This window comes from Eucyclogobius newberryi, unplaced genomic scaffold (genome assembly GCF_026437365.1).
Source record: "Eucyclogobius newberryi isolate DKJ021-1_F unplaced genomic scaffold, fEucNew1.0.hap1 SCAF_20, whole genome shotgun sequence".
NCBI classification, from domain to species: Eukaryota; Metazoa; Chordata; class Actinopteri; order Gobiiformes; family Gobiidae; genus Eucyclogobius; species Eucyclogobius newberryi.
Window position 1 is genome coordinate 23,164,858 of NW_027315835.1, and position 24,808 is coordinate 23,189,665.

General features: G+C 39.7%; 1 protein-coding gene across 2 annotated transcripts in view; it reads left to right on the forward strand.

The window, feature by feature from the left end:
- Positions 1 to 21,653, forward strand: part of LOC140369159 (ras-related protein Rab-26) — a 97,342-nt gene extending 75,689 nt beyond the window's left edge. For both annotated transcript variants that reach the window (XM_072456421.1, XM_072456422.1), the window contains 4 exons: positions 11,888 to 11,953; positions 15,122 to 15,178; positions 18,809 to 18,885; positions 21,451 to 21,653. In XM_072456421.1, the coding sequence (XP_072312522.1) occupies positions 11,888 to 11,953; positions 15,122 to 15,178; positions 18,809 to 18,885; positions 21,451 to 21,553 (303 nt within the window). In that variant the 3' untranslated portion in view covers positions 21,554 to 21,653. The remainder of the gene's footprint in view (positions 1 to 11,887; positions 11,954 to 15,121; positions 15,179 to 18,808; positions 18,886 to 21,450) is intronic.
- Positions 21,654 to 24,808: the final 3,155 nt, after the last annotated feature.

Genomic DNA, 24,808 nt, shown 5'->3' on the forward strand with positions numbered 1-24,808 from the left:
GTACAGAAGTTCAGAAGTTTAAAGAAAGATTTGAAAAAAATTATGATTCGAATTAAGAAATAAATCCAACTTTTACTGCCAATTTGAATGAAAAAGTGGAAATGAAAAGCTGTAAACAAGCTGAGAGCCGGAAAGTAATTTGGTGCCATTAATTTTGTGCCAGGCTAAAGCAAAGACCTTGTAGAGCATTGTCTCCCTCCATTCAACAGTTTTGTTTGTTTACCACAAAGCCTTTTATGTTGCTGCACTGAAAATTCAGAATCGGCGAAAAATTTTATTTTTTCTGGGCCATTTTTTTTTTCGTTAAAAAATGGCGCGACAGCGCCACCGACAAAAGTCAAAATACATTGCGCCTATGGGAGACGCCCCGAGGTCAACTTTGTCGTAAAGCTACGAAATTCGGGACACGCATTCCTCTCGTGAGGACAAAAAAAAAATATTATTGTGGCCACGCCCCCAGACTTACCCTATGGCCGCCATCTTCCTTTGAAAATGAAAACAAGCTGAGTTAGCCATTTTGTTTACGTCAAACTTTGACGAACTCCTCCTAGGGCGTTTTGCCCACCGACTTCAAAATCGGCGTACGTCCTCTGGACAAGTGGGACATCTAAAGTTATCCAATTTTTTGAGATACCTTTTACGGTCTGTGTGCGGCGCAGCCGCAAAGTTGGACAACTTATTTTGGAATATTGCAGATCTAAAAATTGTTCCCATTTGATCAAAACCAGTCCGATTAGGACCAAATTTGAATCAGTTGTTAAACTTTCTAGTTTGGACCAGTTTAGGCTGACAAAATTGAAATGGGCGCGATAGCGCCCCCTACAGAGTGACCTTTAAATTAACATTGAAGGTCAAAAATTAGTTTTACCAAAATTGTCTAAACTTTACCCAAAATTCTACTTTGCCGTCCCAATCACAAAAGCCAATCACAAAAATGCCTAATTTTTTACGGCGTAGTCGTAGCGATGACAGAAACCTCCCATGTTATCCCTATGGGAAAACCACAAAATCTCTCAAATTACCACATTTTTATGTTTTACACTTTAACGAAGTCCTCCTAGTGCGTTTTGCCCACCAACCTCAAAATTGGTGTACGTCCTCTAGACAAGTGGGGCATCTAAAGTTATCCAAATTGTAAGGATAACTTTTACGGTCTCTGTGCGACGGAGCCGCAAACGTTTCCCAGAATTCTGACTATTTGGCCTTCAGAGTGGTCTATAAACAATAGAGTTTTTCCAAATGACATGATATTTTGAACAAAATTCTAATTTGCCATCCTGATCATAAAAGTATGAGAGCCAAAGTCATATTTTGTACGGCGTAACCGTAGCGTTGACAGAAACATCCCATGTTATCCTTATGGGAAAATCGTAGAATCGCTCAAATCACCACATTTTTACGCTTCACACTTTAATGAACTCCTCCTAGGGCGATTGTCCGATCAAGTTCATATTTGGAGAATATCATCTACACAAGCGGGGCATCAAAACTTATCCATATTTTGATTCTAAGTGCTACGGTCTCTGTGTGGCGGACCCGCAAATATATGTCAGAAATGGGAAAACAGCGAAATCTCTAAAATGACCACATTTTTACGCTTCACACTTTAACGAACTCCTCCTAGGGCGATTGCCCGATCAAGCTCATATTTGGGGAAAATCATCTACACAAACGGGGCATCAAAAGTTAGTCATATTTTGATTTTAAGTGGTACGGTCTCTGTGCCGTGGAGCTGCAAATATACTGTCACAAATGGGAAAAACGCCAAATCCTTGAAATGTTCACATTTACGCTTCACACTTTAACAAACTCCTCCGTGGGCAATAGCTTTACTTTGGGAAATATCATCTACACAAGCGCGGCATCAAAAGTTATCCATATTTTTATTCCAAGTGCTAAGGTCTCTGTGCGGCGGCGCAGCAAATTTGACTGACACTTGTGTTGATTTGCACTGGATTGGCCATGTCCAATGTGTCCCCGTCTGTCAAGTTCTTTTTTAATTCAACACACAATAAGGGCGCCATCTTTATCAAGTCGAAAGCGCAGAGTCGGAAGGCCGGCGGCCCGCGAGGGCCGTTGGATGCCGCTTGCGGCTTTAATTGTTGTTTATTCCCTCTATTCATGTGTTCAGCTCTGCCTTGAAAGAGTTTTAAGATGTTCTGAACATTGATTGAGTAGTTTTGAAATTTACTCATTTGTTTAGAAAAAAAGGAAAAAAAATACCTTTAGTATGCTCATTATAATTTGCTTTATAGGTAATCCTAACAGCCCTGTTTTGTAAAGTGATTAAAGGAAGGAAGTTGGTTTTGTAACAGCTTCCCCACACCTCGGCACAATAATTCAAGTATGACTTTAAAATGAATGAGACAGTAAAAGCAAAGCATTTTGGTTGAGTATGACTTGAGATCCTCATTACATCTATGCATTTGTCAACTTTTGACCTCAAGTTGAGGTCAAAAGGTTGAGTATGAGTTTTCCAAGTATGATCATCAATGACCACTCCCAAAAATACATTACTACAATAGCATAGATTTGGTCTTTTTCAGATTTATTGATAATGTATTCTCATTAAACCACCTTTTGAATATACTTATTTTGACATTTTTATCCTTATCTGTGCAAATGATATTTGAATCCTCTACAAAATTCTGTTTTTCACTGTCGAGGCAATAGCTGTTGTGATTTTGTTTCTATGTTTTTGCATAATTCAAAGCTAACCAACCTGCAGCATAGCCCTAAGTGTGTACTATAATAGCCTGTTCAGCCGAGCCAAACTTCCACTGTGAACCAGATTCAGAATTAATGCTGTGCAATGAATCTAATTTTAATTGAGAGCTTGAGCATTTTCAATTGAGAGGTCCAATCCTCTGTCAGTAAAAGCATGTACTTTGAAGAAGAATTACATTTTTTGTGTTCATCATTGCAATGATTAGTCTGTATTGTTTGTGTTTACGAAATGTATATTGTTACATGTACTTGTATTTCATTTGATGGTAAATGGCAAATGGTCAGGGGCTGGAATTTACCCACGACGCTACCACACATGTGCAACTACCTTTATTTTTTTATTTTTGTTGTTATGTTATTTGACCAGGTGTAGGCAGAGCCAAGGCTTATTGTGCCTTCCGCCTACCCTACCTTAACCACTAAACCACTGGTGAGCCCCATTTTATTTGTTTTTAATAAAACAAATACACACACGCGCACACGCACACACACACACACACACACACACACACACACACATAAATGCTGCTCCTCTTTGATTGTACACTATCTTTAAAGCAGAACTAAGTACGGTGTGCAGCTCTTTTTTCATTATTTTTTTTCTTCTTTTTTTAAATCATAATAAAACAGTATAATCACATACAAAAACATTTAACTTTGCCAAATATAAAAAAGATTCAGGGTTTGCTCAACTCAGCCGAGTTGTCTTTGGGTCAATAAGGCAAAATGTTATAAGGCTGATTTTCTGCCTGGAGACAGCAGGGGGCGATGACGAACACTTCAAACGGCCCAAAAATACATATTTAATTTTATCACAGGGATTTACAAATAAGGTGAAAATATTTCAGTAGTATTATTACTGTTATGAACAGTTGAAAAACTGGATAATTTTATCAGACACAATCCTTAACAGTTGTAATGGTCTGTATTTTAATCCCTAAAATGTTATAAAAACTGCCGCAAATTTGGAGATCTAAAGTTCACAAACATCTGGAAGATGTAAAACAACATCTGCATTGTTTGGCATACATAACCTACTGTTTTATTCTGGAACACAAATCACAACAGGGTGCCAGGTGTGTCTTTGGCAGGCACACAATCCGTCAAGAAAGGAGGTCTTCTTTTTGTCTCTGCTGCTCTTCAAACTCTGAAACCCAGTTAATCTTGTTACTATTGACTGACAGAATGAAGGCCCACCAACCTTGGCTCAATCAATCAAATTCAGAGCAAATGCACTACTTAGCTTCTGGAATAGTGAAAAAAACAAAAATAACTTACTTTCCTGCATGCATATTTCCTCAATTGATCATCAGGGTTTTCTTCAAGGTTGTTCCTGGTTGGGCCTTGTTTGAATTGATATCGCTTGTGAAAAAGCAATAAGTTTAGCTATTTGTCTGGTTCTTTCGGTTTTGACTGGAACCGGTGGAGGTTTTTTGACTTTTTGTTCATTCTTCCCTACATTGTCCTCAAAGACATCATCAGAGCAAGACATACTATTCACATGACACAATTTGACAGTGCACAAATCCTCTGCGGTTATCTGCAAAGTAGTTCTGGACGATCTGAGAAAGGCCAATGAGTCAGAGTTGTGTCGACGAGATATTCTTGCACCGTTGGACTCGGGGAAAGAAGAGTTTGAAGAGACTTGAGATTGTTTTTCGGGGAATATATCAGAAAAAGGGATCTGAAGTGAAACTCTTCCAGCACGTGAACGAGACGAGGAGTTGCTGTTGCTAGATTTCCGCCGAAGTTTCCACCCTATAGGATCAGGACCTGTAATCGTGGAGGTCTGGACGAGAGGTGGAGACGAGCAAGTTGAGAAGGAAGAAGACGGAGAGATGTTTTGTGGTATAATCCCAAAAGCTGGGCATGAGTAGCGTTTGCTGGTTGGTTGTATTGCTGGGTCAGGTCTCAGTAGAGATACACTTCGCCGAGGGGGTTCTGGCTCTTTTTTATTTTTCTTCACAATAATAAAAGTAGAAGTGGAAGGCTTACCAAAGTCTACCGTTGACTGACAATAATGGGAACTCTCGCTGCATGGACCAACATCTGACAAAGGCCGTTGTCTATAATGTGGTGAGGCGTCCTCCCCTGTTCCTGTACGATTGCTCTTAGATCTTTCCATGGATATCTTCAGATGGCTGAACAATTAATAGCATTAATGTTGTACTTGTTACAGTGCTTCTTGAGTCTGATGATTGCAGAAGGAGAATGGGTGTTAACAGTGTTAGAAAGAGGAACTAAACCACTGGTTGAGTAAATGTATTTGCAACATCTCTTGCAAAAGTTGCAGAAAAACAAAGTGTTACTTTGGTAACAGTGAAAACAATGGTGTTTTGTAAGATGTTGTGTATATACCGTACAAGCTAAACAAGGACACATCATTTAGATTATTTTTCTTCTCAAAATAAAAATGAATATATATGGTAATTAAGGAAATAAACGTGACTTTGTTGTTGGACAAATAAATAAGCATAGTAAAAAACAAAGTATTGTTGGGGTAAAATTTCTCATACAGTATCTTTATACTCTCCTTCACAACCAGGCTTCATTGCTTATTTAGATTTGCCTGTTCACTTTGGAGTAACTTGAAGAAACCAGAGTTCCCAGAAAGCACCAGCCCTAACTGGCCGTCTCTGCTTTTATCTCAGTGCTGTGGTGCCTTTCATCTTCTCTCTCATTTGTCAGATAAAAGTGAAAGTTGCACAAGCATGTTCTGGGTGACGGTTCGTAGCACATGTCGAGCTGCGCCTACACGTGCCCTGCCTACATACTGTAACACACACTGCTCGAGTTGTTTGAAGTTCCAGCACTTTTCTCTCACTTCCCCATAATCCATCTACAGGGCGCCGGAGCTTTCAAGGCTGCGAGTAATTGGCTTGTTGTGGAGCGTCAGGCTGCTAGGCGAGGCCCGCAACATTAATCTGTGTGTAATGAAGCAGCGTAAACCCAGCAGGATTGACAAGGGAAAGTGTAAGTCTGCTAGTGAAGAGCTGGGATTTAAGGCTTATTCAAGTGGATTCAACGGGCTTTAGGTGTAACCTGGATACATGTGCGTGCAGAGATGACCTTTGTCCCGCTATTCAATACCAATGAAAGATAATTAATTGAGCCGGTCCACAAGTCATAAACAGTCAATACGTGCTTATTGATGCTTGAAAGGGTAACAGCAGCTCTGCGCTCAGGTGGCCATCTCTACTCTGCTTTTATTATGGCTATATTTCTCCTGTAGACACTCTGCAAATCTGAGGCAACTGAAGCATTTTGTTGACCTTAAAATGGAATCAGCAAAACATGTCATAAAACAAACCTTAACTGAGCAATTTGTATATATATATATATATATATATATATATATATATATATATATATATATATATATATATATATATATATATATATATATATATATATATATATATATATATATATATATAATGTATACATAAACATATATTTTTAGAGTTTAGATGTTAGATTTAAGTTGCTCAATATACATGTTTGATTCTAACATTCAGAACAGACCTCTAATTTTGCATCATTATGATTTAGCAAATAGCAAAAACAAAACAAAACAACCTCCCCAACAAAGATGATTTACTGTAGATCAGGGCTATTCCCCTAAATAAAATAGAAAAGGATTAAAAACAACATTGATCTTCCAATACTGAAGCAGAACTAACCTAGGACGTGACTAAATAACCAGCTCTGCTGGCACCAAACCAGATTTAAACTAGTAATAACCCAAAATTAAACCAGAAAACAAGAAAATGAAAAAAAGGTCATATTTGGTAGATGGATGGCAGGCCGGATCAGATCGTTTGGTGGGCCAGATTTGGCTCCCGAGCCTTAAGTTGACTAGCACTGCTGTAGATCATTATTATACTGATGAGCTTCAGAAGTCTCATTTTGAGGGTAAATACCTTGTGCTATTTCCTTGATGGCTGTATTGTCTTGCAGTAGATAATTTCAAGGGAAAAATGTGGCTTCACACATTAGTTGGGTTGAGTAAGAGAATAACTACATATGTCTGCCACTTCTGGGAGTTCAAGCTTCACTGTGATTGGTTTAACCCACCTGTCACTCACTCTCATGACGGTGGCTGACCAATGGGAGGAGTAATTTGGGGGGAAAGTTGTTTGTGTTTGAGCATAGAGCTGCTTTACAGGAAGATGCACTAAATCACTTCACGATATAACCAAAACAGAATATTCTCACAGGGATCAGATCACAATGTTATTTTTATTGTCATATTCATCAGCCATGATTTTCTATCCACGCAATAATAATGCAAATCTGTCAATTGAACTACTCAACTTTTACTGAATTTTCCCTAATTCCAAGGCCATCCCTTCTTTTCAAATGCACACAATTCGCTCTCATGAATATTGACTTATATCAACCTTGAACAGCCCCAAATCCCTGAAACGTTTTGTTCCAAAACAGATTTTATTTTAGTGGTAAAGTGTGACCTTCCTGAAATATATTAATGCATTTTCTCTTTTACAAATGACCTCCGGTATAAAATGTCAGCTTTTCTCATTCTAATGCATGCTCATGCTGCTGGCTTCAGATATTAGAGAGAATGTTCAGTGTCTACAATGACATGGGACTGTTCCATCATCTAGTATTGTTAAAACATAAAAGTAGGACAGAAGCTCTGCTAATATGTAAAAGCATTACCATACCTATTATTTTTATATCATTACAATTAATGCCATTGCTGTTATACATTTCTAGTCTACAGCATGGTTGCATAAACGACAGAGAGCACTATAAACACTAATAAAACCAACAAGCAGAGATGCTTTGGAGGAATAATGCCGAACACAAAATGCTTTCAGAACTCTTTATAGTTAATCTGTTACTTTCATTGTGGAGCCAGTTCAATCAATACTTCATTGTTTCTTTTACTTCACACAAGTAGCTGTTATAACGACAGATTGGCAAGTTTTTAGTAAGTATTGGTTTGTTAAAAGACACATATTATGCAATTTTCTTGCATAATATGTGTTTTTAACCATGTTCTAGCTTTGTTTCCTCACTGAAAACATGGAGTAGCATTTAGCTTAATTTGAGCTAGATGAATCCTGGTTAGAAAGTCCTCTCCCCTCCGAGTGTTAAAGGTCCCATATCATGCAAAATCGACTTTTCAGAGCTTTTAACCTTCTTACAGTGCTATTGGTGCCTCATATATGTGCCCAAAGTGTTTTTTTGATTGATTCCTGCAGTTTTTAGCAAGAGTACAGTCTGGAGCCTTTTCCTCGGATCTGCAGCTGGATGGGGGCTACTCACAAGGATGCGTCATACTCACTGCATGGCCCGTTTTATTCTTTGATAACTTGGCATTCCCGTGTGCCGCTGTGTAGCGACACCTCGGCCTGTGTTTACACCTCCACTTTCTCGCTGAGACTACGTCACGGGTTGGGCAGGGGAGGCAGATTGCTCTTTGCAAGGGTGGGGGCGAATCTCAAACCAAGCAGTTTGCATTTCCGGGTTTGTGAGCAGGGTCCAAGGTATGGGTGATATTTCATAACTATTATGTTATGGGTGTTGCACAACAGTTATTATTATCATTATGATCAGTGGTCCCCAAACCACGGCCCGCGGGCCGCATCCGGCCCGCTGGGCCTTTCAGTCCGGCCCGCCAAGCTTGTCCAAGTTATATTAAAAAATAATTTTGAAAAAAAAAAAAAGGTTTTTCTTTTTTTTTTTTGAGCAAATGTCGGAGTCAAACTCATGATACTGTGGCTGGCCGTTCACTTTACCTTTCGCCTGTAATGTCCACATTTCCCCAAAAGATGTCACTGTTCCGTCTAAGCTACGCACCGCTCGCACCGCTCGCACATGAGATCTATGGCGCGAAGAAAATAAAATTGACCACAAACGGCCACCGGGGCCAATCAAGCAGGAAGCACAAGTGTTTGACACACTGTAGAAGACTCTTGTGGACAGTAGAAGCACTGTCCAGGGGACACGTTGTGTTCTCTACATTTTTAGTTTCAAAACGCGGTGTACAAGCCTCAATTACAACGTGGGCACCTGCGTTTATGACAGGTGCGGCACTGTTAGTTTATGAATAATATCATCCAGAAATGGTCTTCAAGTGGCACATTTTGGAGCAGTTGATGAGCATAAAGTCACAGCAAGAAGCAAACGCAGCATCAACCTGGACAAAGTGTCCAGGTTGATGCTGGAGAAGTGAGAAGGACAGGCGTGCAAAAATGTAACATTCAAGTCAAAATGTTTGCATATTCTGGTGACATTTATTAAGATTTTTTATTTATGGATATTAATCATTCCATGCTGTTACTACTAGATCATTTGTGGGTAGAAGAAATGCTAATAAAAAAAACGGTCCAACAGTTAAACTTAACGACTTTTGTGCTTCACTGAACAAAACAAAACCTCCGGAGGACGGCACAGAAGATGCTGGTCTTGTGGCTCGACCTACATATGTGAGACATTCAGTGTCATGAACATTAACAAAGCCCATCACAGATCCAGCTTCACTGACCAACACCAAAGGATTGATCCTGAGAATTGCCACAACAAAACTTACACCAGACTTTGATGCAAAACAGGGAGATCAACAACACTGTTCCCACTGAAATTGAAGGTCAATTTTCCTGCTGTGTTTATTCAACTGAAATGTAATTAAAATAATCATTATTTAATGCATTTGAAAAACAATTTGTACATTGAGCCTTGCATTTGTTGCTTTGTTACAAGTTACAGGTAAAATCTTGCGTGTAATTTATAGTAATTCATTAGTTCGCACAAACACTCCATATTTTCCTGGCCCGGCCCCTCGGTCAAATTTTAGAACCCAATGTGGCATTCGAGTCAAAAAGTTTGGGGACCACTGATTATGATCATCGCCAGACTCGTTCTGTGAATGTCTCCTGTCTAATCACAATCAGTTCAAATGCGTTTTGAGACCAGGAAGAAAACAGGCCAGCATGCGACATGTGCAAAAATGTTTTGTATTAAACTGTGTGTAATTGTCTTTGCAGCCAGTAGATGGTGCCAAAACACTGGTAGTCCCGGGTTAAACACCAGAGATACAGATGTAATTTTGTTTGTTATAAACTTATTTTTTATTGCTAAAACATGAGATTTTAAAATAAAGGTACTCAAGAGCACATTTAAATGCTAATAACAATATACATAATGATACAAACAATCCACAATATTTGCCCTTTAAGCGTACAAAAACTTCAAAAGTAAGATCGGGGAAATGGCCAGAGGCAGGTAGTGCAAAAGCAACATAGGGTGAGTTTTGTATAACATTATTAGTTAGCACACCTTAAAAACAACGCAAACTAAAAGGTTTGCGTTGTACCTTTTCTGGAGCTTGTTTCCATGGAGATGTTATTGCTTTGCCTGGAATATACCACAGTACGACCTTAAATTCCATGGAGACAAGCAGGCAATGCCACCAGGGCAAGTTACAGCATTTATAGAAATAAAAACACAAACAATTGAATAAATGCAAGCTAGACTGCGTTGGCTACATCGAACCTATGAATGGTCATCGTGTCGTCTCTGTCTCTCACAATCTTCCTTTAACTTTTAAGAACTGAGATTACACTTAGGTTTCCTCTCCAAAGAGCATGTTAAAGCAGAGCATTGATGTTTCTTTATATTTCAAAGTAAGGTTGGAGCATCCTTTGAAAATAACACACTTTCTGGCTTTTGATATTTTAGTAATGTTACTGTAAGAATGGAGCAACTGTGAATTCTAAAGCAACTGGCATGCATTATTTTTGTACAACCTCACACGTAGTTTCAAGACGTTTGGGGAAATGTGACAAACGTGTTTTGAGCAACAAACAACGCCCAGTGCCAACACAGGGTTAATCTCAAAATACACGAGAGCAGCGGAGGAGTGGTCAGCCTTCCTCTGTGCCCCTCACACACGTTTGCTCTCTTTTATCAACAGTCACACTTCACAGGGGCAGCAGACAAGATGAGATTTTTTAGCAGAAAAAGCAGCCTGTATCAGCCGAGCGGACACTGTTGTAGCTGTACCCTGTATCTTTTTAAACGTTATGGAATCAGTGACGAGGGTTGAGAATGGTTTCTCTCACTTGGTGATGTTAGAAGAGACTAGTTTCTAACCCTTGGACAGCAAACAGTTTGTTGTATTCACCAAGTGGCTATGGCAGTTTGTGGGACCATGGTATAAGGACTAAACAACTTGGAGGCGCGTGTTACACAATTAAAGCGTGGCGTTCCAGAGTCGCACCGCTCCTCGTTGTTTAATCTTAATACTTAATACTATCTGCCAAGAATTAGTCACTTCTGCCTCATTGGCTTGTTAATCCCACAGCATTTACATCGGAATGTAAAGACCCCAATTATTTTTTGGGTATTAGGAATTATAAAATGGCTGGAGACTTTTTGGTGGATTGCAACTAAATTCTTCCTGTGTAGTATCAGATTTTTTAAGTTGTATCAGCTTTACTGACCACAGACTTCTGCATTGTGCAGTGTCGTACTTGCATCCAGCCAAACATTCTGTGAGTTCTATGACTCAATACTATTGCGTTGTGACAGAACTTATGATTTTACATTCCTATAGTTTAAAAAAGAATGTTATAAATGCCCTAATTTCTAAGTTTACTGTCCCAAATCATGCCAAAAAACTGTATTTTTTGGTATTTAATGTTTTGGTTTATTACAATTTTTTTTTTTTTTTTTTTTTTTTAGATAATTGAAAAAAAACTATAACTGATGTCAAACTATTACTATATTTAACATCATGGCCAACATATTTTTTCAGAGCAATTGCAATTATTCTATCCTTCCTTTAAGTATTGGTGTTTTCAGTTGAATGCCAGGGCTCGTACAGAACTGAGGATGGCCAGAGCCTCTCCGGGGACGATGTGATGTGTGTGCTTGTGCGTGTGAGGGAGCAGAGAGCTGGGAGAGCTGTAGCCTTTAATTGGCACAAGACAGAGCAGCAGCAGCAAAAGAAGTGAAAGGTGAAGAGGACAGGAGCGAAAAGCACCAGGGCTGGCTGAAATGAACTGCTGTCAGGATGAATGCTAAATGAATCTGCTCTCTTTCCCTTTCTTGTGCTCCATCCATCTCCTCTAAACCCCTCTTCACCTCGCTATCGCTCCCTGTGGCTGCTGCGGCCGGTGGGTTCTAGGCGTGGCTGACAGAAATCCATGAGTATGCTCAGCAAGATGTGGTCGTCATGCTGCTGGGGAACAAGGTGAGACAACGCAGAGAATGTATGTGAGGAGCTTTATTCACTGGTGGAACATTACAAAAAGTACTTCTCTCTTCACCATTTAAAGGTGACATTCTGCAAAATGAGCCTGAATGAGTCTTTAATCTTGTTACAACAAAGGTTCATCATCATTAGATTACGCAACATTGTATTTTGGTGTATTTTTGTATGTAACCTGTAGTTAATTCAATTTTGATAAGTGCTCAGATAATTCCTGTTTTCACATACCCCCATCACTGCCCACTTCCCTGCAATAATTTTAAGAGGAAGACTCTGAGTGATACATGTCTAGGTTCTGAAATGTCACAAAGCCATTATTTATAAAAAATAAAATACAATTTGCTGCTTGTTACTGTTAGCTACTTATATTGAAATCTGATATTAACACCCTAATAAAGCCTCCTTTGTGTCTCCTTTAAGTATAGTTTAAAAGTAGCGCCTTTGGTGTGGCAATGATGACTACTGAAAAAAACTCATATTAATGTAAACAGAAAAGTAATTTCAGAACACGTTATACACAAAATAGGACAATATTGGCTTGCACAAAAGCGGGATTCTGAGGCAGATGAAAACATTTCATTAGCCCACACATGAAAAAACATAATACACAGATCAAAAGTGATCAGGTGCAGTATAAAAGTCACATAAATGTTAAAACTTGTGTTATTGAGATCCACTGTGCTACATAATTATTAAAGAGATTTAACACAATCTGTAGAGTAGCTCAGGACTTTATCTTAATAATAATAATGTAGAAGATGGGCACAAAAGACAGTATGAAGAGTAACTTCTACAGGTTAATTAAAAACCCAAATTAATGTTTCCTACAGTATAAATACAAAATATAGCCTTGTCAATAACACATGGCGTCAAAAATGCTGTATGTAATTGATAATTACAAATAGTGAAAAGGAAGATAAATAAATGATAAATATAAAAAGACAAGGCTAATATAACGATGCAACTAAAACAGCCAAACTTGTATTAAAAGCCAGTGAAAATAGGTGGAAGTGAGGATTAAAAACAATTTTGAGTCTAGAGCAGGGGTAGCAAGTAGCGGAGGGCCGGCCCGCGATCATTGGTGTGAAAAAAAAAATCAAAAAAATTTAATATCAAATAAAATATCACTTTTCTGTCAAATATAGGCTATTGAATCTATTATTTAATTCATTTCACGTCATATTAATTAAGGATACAAGTGCAGACAGATGCCTGAGAGCAAAAAAGGAAAAAAAATAATAATAATAATATTATGTAGGATCTCAAAACTACATGTATTCAGTTTATGATTAAGGAAGATTTCTTAGCAGAAACGAGACAAGACGGGGCACCAGGGTTAAAGAGCTAAGATACGGTCCTTAATCGCGCTCGTTAAAAAGGTCTGAAGGGTGTTTCACGATTCAGGGACTTACACATAGTCTAATCAAACAAACAATAGTCAATAACTCTTTCGTGTAGTTTATTTATCAAAAGGGAAATCAAAACACCGGAGCAGAAATGCGCACAGGTAAATCACAGGTGATGTTATATCAGATTTAACAGCAGATTTCATGCAGATGATGTTAAACCAGGGTTTTGCCTTTGATAGCCAAACGTGTCTATGCTAATCTATATCAAAAAGAGGGAAAGTGAGAAGCTAAAGGGAGGAGGAACCGCTGAGCTCTACCCAAATCACGCCACAAAACGGACCGCACGCAATTGACTCGGCTTACGGTTCTGTAGACTCGGTCCGACTGGTCCTGGTCCGCGGACGAGGTCCGGAGCGAAGCGTCGCGTGGAGCGGTGTGGCGGCGAAGGTTCGTGAAGCGTGCGGCGGCCGTGGAGCTGGCGGCGGTCGGGGAGCGATGCGTCGCGTGGAGCGGAGGAGGCTGCGACGTGCTGTAGGGTCCTTGGCGCCGGGGAGCGAGGGGTCGCGTGGAGCGGTGTGCTGCGACCTCCTTGAAGCGGCGGCGGCAGCGGAGGCGATGTCGGGGAGTTCCTTGGCGGTAGAACGCTTTAGCGGTGTGTTAGCTCCTCACGCGGCCTTTACTCAGATGAGGACGTAGTGCTGATCCACGTAAACGGCGTAGATTACTTCAAAAAGAAAAGAAACGAAGTAGCAAAGAAAGTCTCTGTCCGGTTTAGCGCTTAAGCTTAGTTCCAGGCGGTTTCAGGTAGTTCCAGGTGGTTTCAGAGTCCTAGACTGGCATGGCCTTGTCGACCACGTGACGGACGGATTTTGTTGAGACAAAGGAAAAGTGAAAGCTCGCCCGGGGAGACGGCTTCAAGATAGAAGAACAAGAGAAGAACAAAGAGAAAGTTTCTAGCTTGGAGCGTCCTTTTGATACCTGGCCCGCAGGGCATGCTGGGAGCGAAAGGGGCGGGCGCTACTGCGAAAACTTCCTGTTTAACATTTTCCTGACCGAGAAAATAAAACTGGAGTAACGTAAATAATAATGGCAAAAACATTGAACCCTGTTTTAACATTTACACGTTAAACACTTTTGGCAGTTTGTGCACATTATTTCTTGAGGTAGACACATTTTACATCTTCTTTCACCTGTGATAAAAAATATCGAGTTAAAGCATTGGGAATATAAAACCTTAAACAGTGGAAAAATACGTAACACAAGGTGAAACATGAGTTGATTCGAAAAACATTCATGGCATAATCACATAAAACAGTTCATCGGGGCGTCTTCCTGTAAGACTGTGGGGAGAAGAAGGTCTTTTATCACACAAGTCACAGCGGCTCCCCTGCGGTGAGGGACAGAGGGAGAACGAAAAACCCCCAATGTTCAAAGAGAGATTTTCTGTTATCTGGCCGTGGAATGTCCATCTCCATTCCCCTACAATTACTTGGACAAGCTTGGCGGGCCGGATTGAAAGGCCCTGCGGGCCGGATGTGGCCCGCGGGCCGTAGTTTGCCCTTGTCTAGAAGGTAGACTGTTCCAAAGAGATTCATTATTTTGGTCAAGATATAGTGTCCTTTTTTTTCACATGCAGTTTTTTTTGCTTAAACGTGTTTTGTAAATTCCAGTGGTCCAGTTATCCTATTGTTTATAGTTTTTTATAAGAATAACAAGTGAACACCTAGTTAAAATATGTCGTATGACCAACACCTGTACATTCTTCTACAGGTCATATTATGTGCATATGTTTGTGTTGCAGGCTGACTCATCACATGACCGAGCCGTGAAGAGAGAGGAGGGCGAGCGGCTTGCCAAGGTGATTATTTTAGGCTTGAGACAAGATCTCATGCGATAAGATCTTATGAGAAAACTACCAGAAGATTGAAAATTATTATCATCATAATCATAATCATCAAAATTAAAGTGAATTAATGCTAATGAGTTGCACCTTGTGAGAAGCAATTTTAAAAAGCAACGCTACAAAGACCAAAAATATATCTAAAATAAATAATAAAATTAATAAAAAATTGTGAGTCTTGGCTTGTCTCGAACTCGTGGACGCCAGCTCTAATATTTGTACACGTAAAGTGACTAAAAACATGACTAATTTATTCTCCCACATGCGGCGTAAAGCCTTTGTCGTCTTGATTATCTTGACATTATGCATTCAGGGGGTGGTTGTGGTATTGTTTAGAGTTTATTACAGCGGAGGGGCACTTGCTTACACAATTTTCCAGGCTGTTTCACTCAGCTAAGCTCCGAGAGGCGTGTTTGAGTCAATCTCAACACAAGTGTTTGGGACTTACTGTGGCAGAAGAACAACAGCTGTCAAGTCCTTAGACTTGACACAATTTCGTTTGAATTAAAATCCTGTGGGATTGGTTTGCTGACAATATATGTCTAAAATATGCCATGAAATATTTTAATTTGACTGCCTATTTGAAGATAAACCAGAACTAAACCTGCTCTGAAGGGCTGACGAAATAAACCATTTAGCTAATTTCAAAAATAAGTGTGTTGTTATTCATTCACTAACCCATGGTGGCTGGATAAACAGGCATCAGCTACCAGGAACAAAAGAGCTTTCTATACTGTTTTTGATGCACTATGCTCTATTCTCTTTATAAATCAAGATATGAACAATAATTACTGACTTATAAGATACTGTCTTCTAATAACGCCGGTCTCAGCTCAAGTTAGCGACAGATTTAATTTAATTAATGCGCTCACCCCATGCCACTGGTTTTGCACGGGGTGAGCACATTAATTAGATAAAATTTTGATGTAGGGGGGCAGTGAATGCCAATAAACACTCAAAGGAATTTCAGGGGTGGGTGATTTATGAATTATTATCTTTATAATCGTGGTAAGTCTAGTATTATTATTCTCAGTAATAATGATAATAATGATATGCTATTATAAATAGGCTCTGGTATTATTGAGTATTTTAACTGAGTTATAAATGCTTGTAGGCTGTTGCCACAGGTCAGGAGTGTTTGTTGCTCTTTTATTCCCTAACACATCCACAGTATGAGTTTGGTTCAAAGTTTTGAAACACAGCAGGGTCTATTTCCCTGCTCACACAATCTCCTCCGCTCACTGGTCTGAACAGACAGAACACCAGAGGATAGATGGAGGAAGCAGAGAGCGATAGTGAGGTGCAGGTTGTCTTGAAATTCTCATTTAGTTGTGGGGCGGGTTATAAAATGCTGACCGTGGTATCGCATGTCCACACTCCATGATCTTTGCACTTAAACGCTTCTTAGGTCCTCATTAGACTCATTTATCACTGAATATGGTTCAAATTATAATAAAAAACATACAGCATTTTGAAACTTAACACACAGAGAACATGTCTGAACAGTCCGTAGTGTTCCCTCTGTCCTTGATCTCTCTGTGTGAGCTGATTTAACCGTGTCTGGCTCTGCTCCTGGGCTTGTACTGAGCAAGTGAGAGAGAGAGTGAGAGCGAGGATGAGAAAGACACTCTCGCAAAATCCCAGTTCAGTTTTGTGGCTGTGCTCAGTTTTTGATTATTAGTCGTACTGACTTTGTTAAATGCATCATTGCTCAGATCCTACATTATTTTGTCAACAGTTTACTTGAGAGCTTTTAGGTACGTTTTCAGACTGAATCAAAACCATAGTCCTAATTACTCTGCATTTCAATACGCAACCTTTTAAATAGACACAGAGCAGATCGGGGTAAACAGAAAAAAATGGGCCGTGCCGAGTCAGAGAACGTCAAAATTGCGGAAGCCGTGGGGTGGAATAAAACACAACCCGTGCAACTCTAGAGAGCATCGTCAGTTTGCGAAAAACTGACTGCCAACTTGCCCAAACCAGTTGCCTCTCCTCTCTCTCTGTTCAGTCGGACTGATCCAAGTGAACAAAAGGAGGGGGGTTTGTTACTTCAAAACAATCCAAATTTCTTCAAATATAAATTACATGGAAGAGAATTAAAGTAATATTTAGATGCATATTTGAAACTGACTTAATTCTAAGGTTGAGTCAGTGAGAGGATCGGGGGGGACAGTGTCAGAAAGTGGGGGAAACCATTAGCGGAGGGGTCGTGCCCCCCCGTGATTTCCGCCTATGCAGGTGGGAAGGGGCATATACCTATTCATGGGTCCGAAGTGATGTCACACACTCGTTGCTACTGCCATCTTAAGCACAAAGCTGCATGCTCACCGTGGGCCGTGCCAACAGGAAGTCTCAAAACAATGGATTCCTCTGCTGTAACATTCCCAAAGACCCCGTTTGTCGCTAGAAATGGATTACTGTGGTCAGGAGGGACCAGTGGACTTACAGAAATCACTCCAGACTGAGGTTGAGCTGTTTGTTACAGGTAGTTAGCAGCTGCCTAATGCTTTTTACATTATTATTCTGTTTATATTCCCCATAGCTGTTAACATTAGCCGACAAAGCACGCAAGAATAGTCCAGAGATTGTCAGCTGGTACCAACCCATCATCCACATTAAGGTGAAGTCAAAGCCTCGTTAAGAATCATTATTGATTGCGTAAACCGCTTGGTGTTTTAATATAGATGATAATTAGTGCGTAATACTGGCGTCTAACTAACTTAAAGTTGACATTTCTGAACTTGGTGTAAGAATCTAATGACCACAAAACATCATCTACATCCCTGGTGAAGAGGGCCAACAATAAATATCATGAAATAAACATTTTATAAACCGTATTTTCCGGACTATAAATCACACCGGAGTATAAGTCGCACCAGCCAAAAAATATAAAGTATAAGTTGCACGCCGACCAAAACTATGAAAAAAGGTGCGATAATAATCTGGAAGGCTTAGTCACATTAGCCAAGTGATCAGAGTTTGTGCAGCAATAGGGAATTATGAGTCTATGAATGTCTATGGGCCTATAACGATACTCTACATACATTATACTGCATTACAAAGTATCAGTAATATTTTGGTGGTTCTGCTTTAAGGCATGATTCAATACAAACAAGCACCCAAGAGCAAAATGTTCAACATTGTACAAAACTTGGTATGATACATTTGAAAAAATAAAAACCACACATACACAAATTGGCTATTGTTCTCATAGAGAGTGCATATTATGGTATATTTTATTCATAAAATTGCATTGTGTTCAATTGATTTGTGCCATCACATATACCGGACAAATATGGCGGTGCGCTGTTTGTATTGTAGCACCTGGACAGAGCTACCAGTTTTGCATCTATGAATGTGGGAAGAGATGCGTATCTTCTACAACCCCGTTCCTGACTGGCCAAATTTTGAATTTGGCTCCAAATTAGCCGCTATAATTGTTAGCAGCGATTGGCTTCAATTGGCTGGAGCCAATTGAAGCCAATTGTCTTTGGTGGTTTTTTTTCGTATTCTTCACAAGAAAAGAGTTGCCAGCCTTGACGAGGACACACAACTCTTAACAGATGTTTGTCTGGGTGTGCGCAGGAGTTTGGAGTACCCTTCATGGAGACGAGTGCTAAATCTGGGCTCAACGTGGAGCTGGCCTTCACTGCTGTGGCCAGGTGAGTCACACACTACAGCAGAAGCACTGGGAGGCGAGCCATCACTGCCAAACAGGCACTAAAACGTTAGAGAGTCTTTGGGGGGTTTTGGGTTCATGCAGTGTAGGGAAGAAGTGGGATCTTAACTTCTGGTTCCATTTATTCTCTGTAGGAATTAGCAGAATCGTGCTCATATAAATAAAAATCTAAATTATATGACAGCAGAGTGCGAGTTTCAGATGGATAATCACTGGCAGCGTGTTAAGACTTTTATATACGATATAAATATGTTGCCGGTGGAAACCTTTATAAAAGTGTTTTTGACTCAAAGCTAAAGGCTAACATACATTAACTTAAATATAAAACAGACAAACCTGATAAAAGTATATACGTAGAATGCAAAGTCGAGTGTTTTTTCATGGTACGTAAAGGTCTTAACGTGCTGCCTGTGATTATCCATCGCTCTCTCCTTTCTGTAATTTATTATGGATTTATTTTAGCGAGACTCTATGGCTAATTCCCCATAAGGAATGAAAAGAGCAGGGAGTGGAGCTCCGCAGTTTTAAGGCAAACGGTGAGTGACAGAATCAGAACGTAAAACCATGCTTTTTTTAACAAGAGAACGATTCATTTAAGTTGCACATTGAATGGTAAAAGGATGGTAACTGCAATATTCAGAACTAACCATACAGTATATCTTCAAGCTGGTGTACCTGATTCGTTCATGATCAGCTCACAGTATCACTCCGGATAAAGATGATGTAGAACGCTGTGTTCCCAAAGTGAAGAGGGTTCTATTTCTGCTGTTGACAAATTATAGAATGTGACGCTTTGAAAAAGTAATGCAGCGTGGACACATTAGGGCACATTTACCGAGATGAAAGGAAATGCAGATGCAAATAGCTGTATTTTCTCTAAGGGGACCACTATAACCATTCGCATAGGCTCTTGATGATAAGTTGATGATGAAAGAAAACAGAATTAAATAGTATTTTTTTGTCCATAATACAGCAGGAGGTTAGACGTGTGTTGTTTTTCTCCTATTCAAATGATGGAGTAGTATCTGTATATCTCACCTAGCTGAAAGTGTTGGACAGAACGTGGGTGCTTCTCTCCATTTATAGACCGTTATAGTCACAGGCTGCTGGCACGCCGAGGTGTTGCCCAGAATAGAAGGACAGTCTGGAAAGGAGACAATACTCCTCCCGTTTTGACTGCTTTCTCTTTGGTATTTTTTCTTTGTTTTTTTGCTCGCTCCTTTCAATTAGTTTGACTTGGAAATAACACCGCATCGATGCATTGCCCCGAGAACAGACATAACCCTATTTATCTTGCACAATTATATCAATAAAATGTGCAATCATCTGTAAATTTTACAGACACACAGAAAACATATTTTGTGAATCCAGTGCACTTTCATCTCCCCTGGCAAAGTCGAAGATAATTAAAATGTTTAGGGTTGTAACTAGTAATTTTATTTCTGCCTTCTATTATCTCAATAGTTAATGAGCTTAATATTCAGTTCACTGTTTTTATGAGACATAATTGTGAGCAACCAGGCCGTTACAGGACTCCACGCTGCAGTCAGACTCACAAGCAAAGCAAAAAAGGCAAATCTTTTATCAATATAGTATAAAATGAATAATAAAACCCTTTTCATATGAAGCTAGTCAATGTTACGTCCCAAATATGGAGGCATAAGCTTTTACCCACCAACTGTGAGGTCATAAGGCTTAACCAGGCACATCACACACTTTGTGAAATGTCCAGTGATAGAATACTGAATGGAAAACTGCATGGAAAATACACCAAAATCACAATACAAGTGCAATAACAATTTAAAACATAGTCATTTTAACATTAACATTATATTGTGTAGAACTGTGACAGAGGAATCAAACTGATTTGTTTCAGGAGCTTTTATTTAAAAATGAAAATGTTATAGGGGGTGCACAGTGGAAAAGGCAGTTAGCGCTCTTGCCTCTCAAGAAGGAGATCATGGGTTCGATTCCCGGACCAGACCAACATCACATGATCTCTCTGGTTTGTCTGTAATGTCTATGTCTCTGTGTTGACCCTGCGACGAGTTGGCCACCTTGGACAGTACCTAAGGCCCGAAGTCACTGGGATAGGCTCCAGTCACCCGCGACCCCAAAAGGGAACAAGTGGTAGAAAATGGATGGATGGAAGATGTTATAGAACAGTTATCATTATAGAATGATGCCAAAAAACGCACTGCACGCAATGCACTTTGAATAATAAGCTTGCTACATGGTTGATTTGTTGCGATGAAAATACATTTGCAAGTCTGCTCTTAGTTATTAATGTATGCAAATGTATGCATTTCCGTCTTAAGCCAATTTAGGAAGCCTCAGTAAGTGGTGTGCTCTTAACTGTCAGCTCTGGACACCTTAATAGTGCGAAACATTCCTCCAATTTCCAGCACAAACTATTCAGCATTAGTTCTGCCAAATAGTTATAAATATGCAAAGTGCTTTCTGACTCAACTTCATCACCATGGCAAAAAGCTGTTGTGTAGTCACTGAAAAGGGCTGCTGTGTGTGTGTTGTTGTGTGTGCTGTGCAGGGAGCTGAAGCACAGGAGCATGAAGGAGCCGGACGAGCCCAAGTTCCAGCTGCAGCAGTACGTGGACAGCGAGATGAGGACTGTGGGCTGCTGCCGCTCTTAGACCTCCTACACCACCCACCCACCCACCCACCTGTGCGTGTGCGTGTGTGCGTGTGTGCGTGTGTGCGTGTGTGTGTGTGTGTGTGTAGGTGTGTGTGTGTGTGTGTAGGTGTAGGTGTGTGTGTAGGTGTGAGAGAGAGAGCGAGAGAGAGCAGATACTGTCCAGCACAAGATTAACCTGGCTTTCTGAACTAAAGTGTTTCCATCTGGGCTGTAGTAGGGTTAGGCTCAGGATGGAACTGAAAATTATGTTTGAAAAAGCAGAGCCCTGTGAAATATATGTACACAGAGGTGTAACGAGTTGCCAAAAATGTTACTCAAGTAAGTGTAACGTTATAAAATATTACTCAAGTGAAAGTACAAAGTAGTGGTCCAAGTGGACTCCAGAAAGTGTAAAAAGTACTTGGGTAACTACTTCTCATGTAAAAGTAAAGACTTACATCTGATTTATCGTAATTGGAATGAACATAAATTAATGCACAAAATAAGGATAGACACAAACTACAAGAAATTCAAGAAATGGAAATGTTCAAATCCTTTCATATTGTAAACATTTGTCACTCACGGTGGGAAGAGGAACCAAGACCTTTAAATAAATATTAGTCAAAGAAAAGTATATTGTCCAAAAACGTTTCCAAAAAGTGCAATTTCTTTAAAAAGTTACCCAAGTAAATGAATTTGAGTAAAGGTAACTGAATACTATCCACATACACATAATCTGTGTAATCCTTCTGTGGCTCAGGTGGAACTCAGAACAAAACAGGTTCAAATGATTTCACCTGGTTAAAGGTTTAAGGAAGAACTTAATTGAAACAAGTTTTGCTAAAACATACTGTGTGTATCTTAAGCTGAAACTACAACACACCTGGTAGAAAAGGGGCACGCTGTCTTAATGATTCTACACTGAACAAAGATATACACACAACACTTGTTTGGCTCCCATTTTCATGAGCTGAAGATAAGAAACGTTTTCTATAAACACAAAAGACCCACAGCTCTCCCAATATTGTTCACAAATTTCTCACATTGTGTCTTAATATGCAAAAACATTTTTTATTAATAACCCACTCCCCCTCAAAGGTGTGGCATATCAAGATCTGCGGTGACCACCAAAATGGCTAAGAATTTGCTGGACAACAAGGTGTTGTACACGCCAATCCAGAGCAGTGTCCGGTGAGTACGCTGGCCAGGCAAGAACAGCTTCCAGGTGTGCAGCTCCGGGCTGTGCATTATCATGCTGCAACATGAAGTAATGCTTGTGGAAAAATGGAACAGCAATGTACATGTCAATCATTGAGCATGTTTGTGATGCTCTGGATCAGCGTGTACGACAGCGTGTACGTGTACGACAGCTTATACGGCAGCTTATACGGCAGCGTATGCGTGTACGTGTACGACAGCGTGTATGTGTACGGCAGCTTATACGGGAGCGTGTACGTGTACAACAGCGTGTACGAAAGCGTGTACGTGTACGAAAGCGTGTACGACAGCGTGTACGGCAGCTTATACGGCAGCGTGTACGACAACGTGTTTCAATATCCAGCAACTTCGGCAGCCATTTTTGTGGTCACACCAGATACAGTTTTCTGACCCCCACAGACCCTTTCAATTAAGCAAAACCGAACATTTCAGAGTGTCCTTTAATTGTGGCCAGCCTAAAGCACACATGTGCTTTACTCATGCCGTCACATCAGCATGTTGATATGCCACACCTATGAGGGGTGGTGGATTATTAGTATTAATATGAATTGCTCACTAAGACATATTTTGACAGATTTGTGAACAATATTTGAGAGATATGGGTCTTTGTGTACATGGAGTTTAGCTCAGTGTTACATATATATTTTTTGTCAGTATCTCCAAACCCACCTTTCCTCTGCAAATGTGAATGTAACATAAGCACTACAGATGCATGTCCACACAGCTGTCTGTGGTGTGTGTGAATGGCCTGTTCACCTCTGTCTGACGTACACTACAGAGAGCTGAGTACATCATCATTTTGTGCTCTAAATCTTTGTCTTATTAAAGTAACATATAATGTTATTTATGTTGAAGTAATGGACACATTTGTACAGAGAAATACTGTCTTTATCTGTGTGCTGTTCAAGGCACAGTCTTGTTTCTAGATAAACATTTGACTGTATTTGTGATTATGACTATTATATCCATGAGTCTATGAAATATTATGTAGTGTCATTTTATACACTGTTTCAATAATTATTAGTTTGACTTAATCAACAAAGTTTTATCTGCAGCACCAAATGGAGGCCACGGTTGTTCATTGTTTCTTAGAGGTCCACTTTTTATGTTTCTTTATCACAAGCAAAAACGTAAATCCTGCGTGGGGGAAAGGACTATTCACAGCACAAACCCTTTTTGTCCACGGGCACAGTTGTTTTCAAAAGCCATTGAAGCCGAGAGAATATTCATTTTGTATTTTGACAGGAGTTTTTACACACACTTTCCCTATTCTCCTGGAGTATTTTTAATGAAAAAAATGCAAACAACAAAGCAGGACTTGGAGCCCAGACAGTTTGCAGATTTTGAAGTGTCAGACATAAGTTACCTACATGTATTTTACTCTTTCTTTGTAAGAACATCCTACAAACAACGTGTGTCTTGAATGTTTTTTATTCCTGGTGCCAAATTGTTCTAATGATTATTTAAAACTCATTCACACAATGGTTATTTGATGTTAAAGTTTCATCACCACATATTTTCTGATTGAAGTCGTGAAACTGTCTGCTATAATCAGTGTATTACATCGTATATGAAACTATTTGCATTGTATTTGCGAATTGTTCTCAATAAAGAGTCTATATTGAACGCTGTTTTCTTTCTCAGGCCATGAGACAAGCCAGTGGAGGCTCTATAGCTCCATCATGTGGTACTAACATCCTATTACAAGATGAACCTTCATTTGAAAGTAAGCCTGGACTAGAATAGAGGTACATTATATATTGTCAGTACTTCGAGAGTAGAGTAGTACATCAGCAGGGATTTGAACACTCCAGGTTTGTTAAAACCATAGTGTGGGGTTTGGAGGAGAAATGTTCAAGTTTGATGATTAGATCGAGACATATTGTGGTTGTGTCTCAGAGCAAGACACTAAACCCACTTTGCCTTCGCTGTCTGTAAATAGTCAGTTTTAAATATCATAAAGCAAGTCCATATATATAGTGCAAAGCAAATGTACAGTTATACAAACAAATCTGAACACATTCATGCACTCACTTTTTGAAGACATTGTACTTTA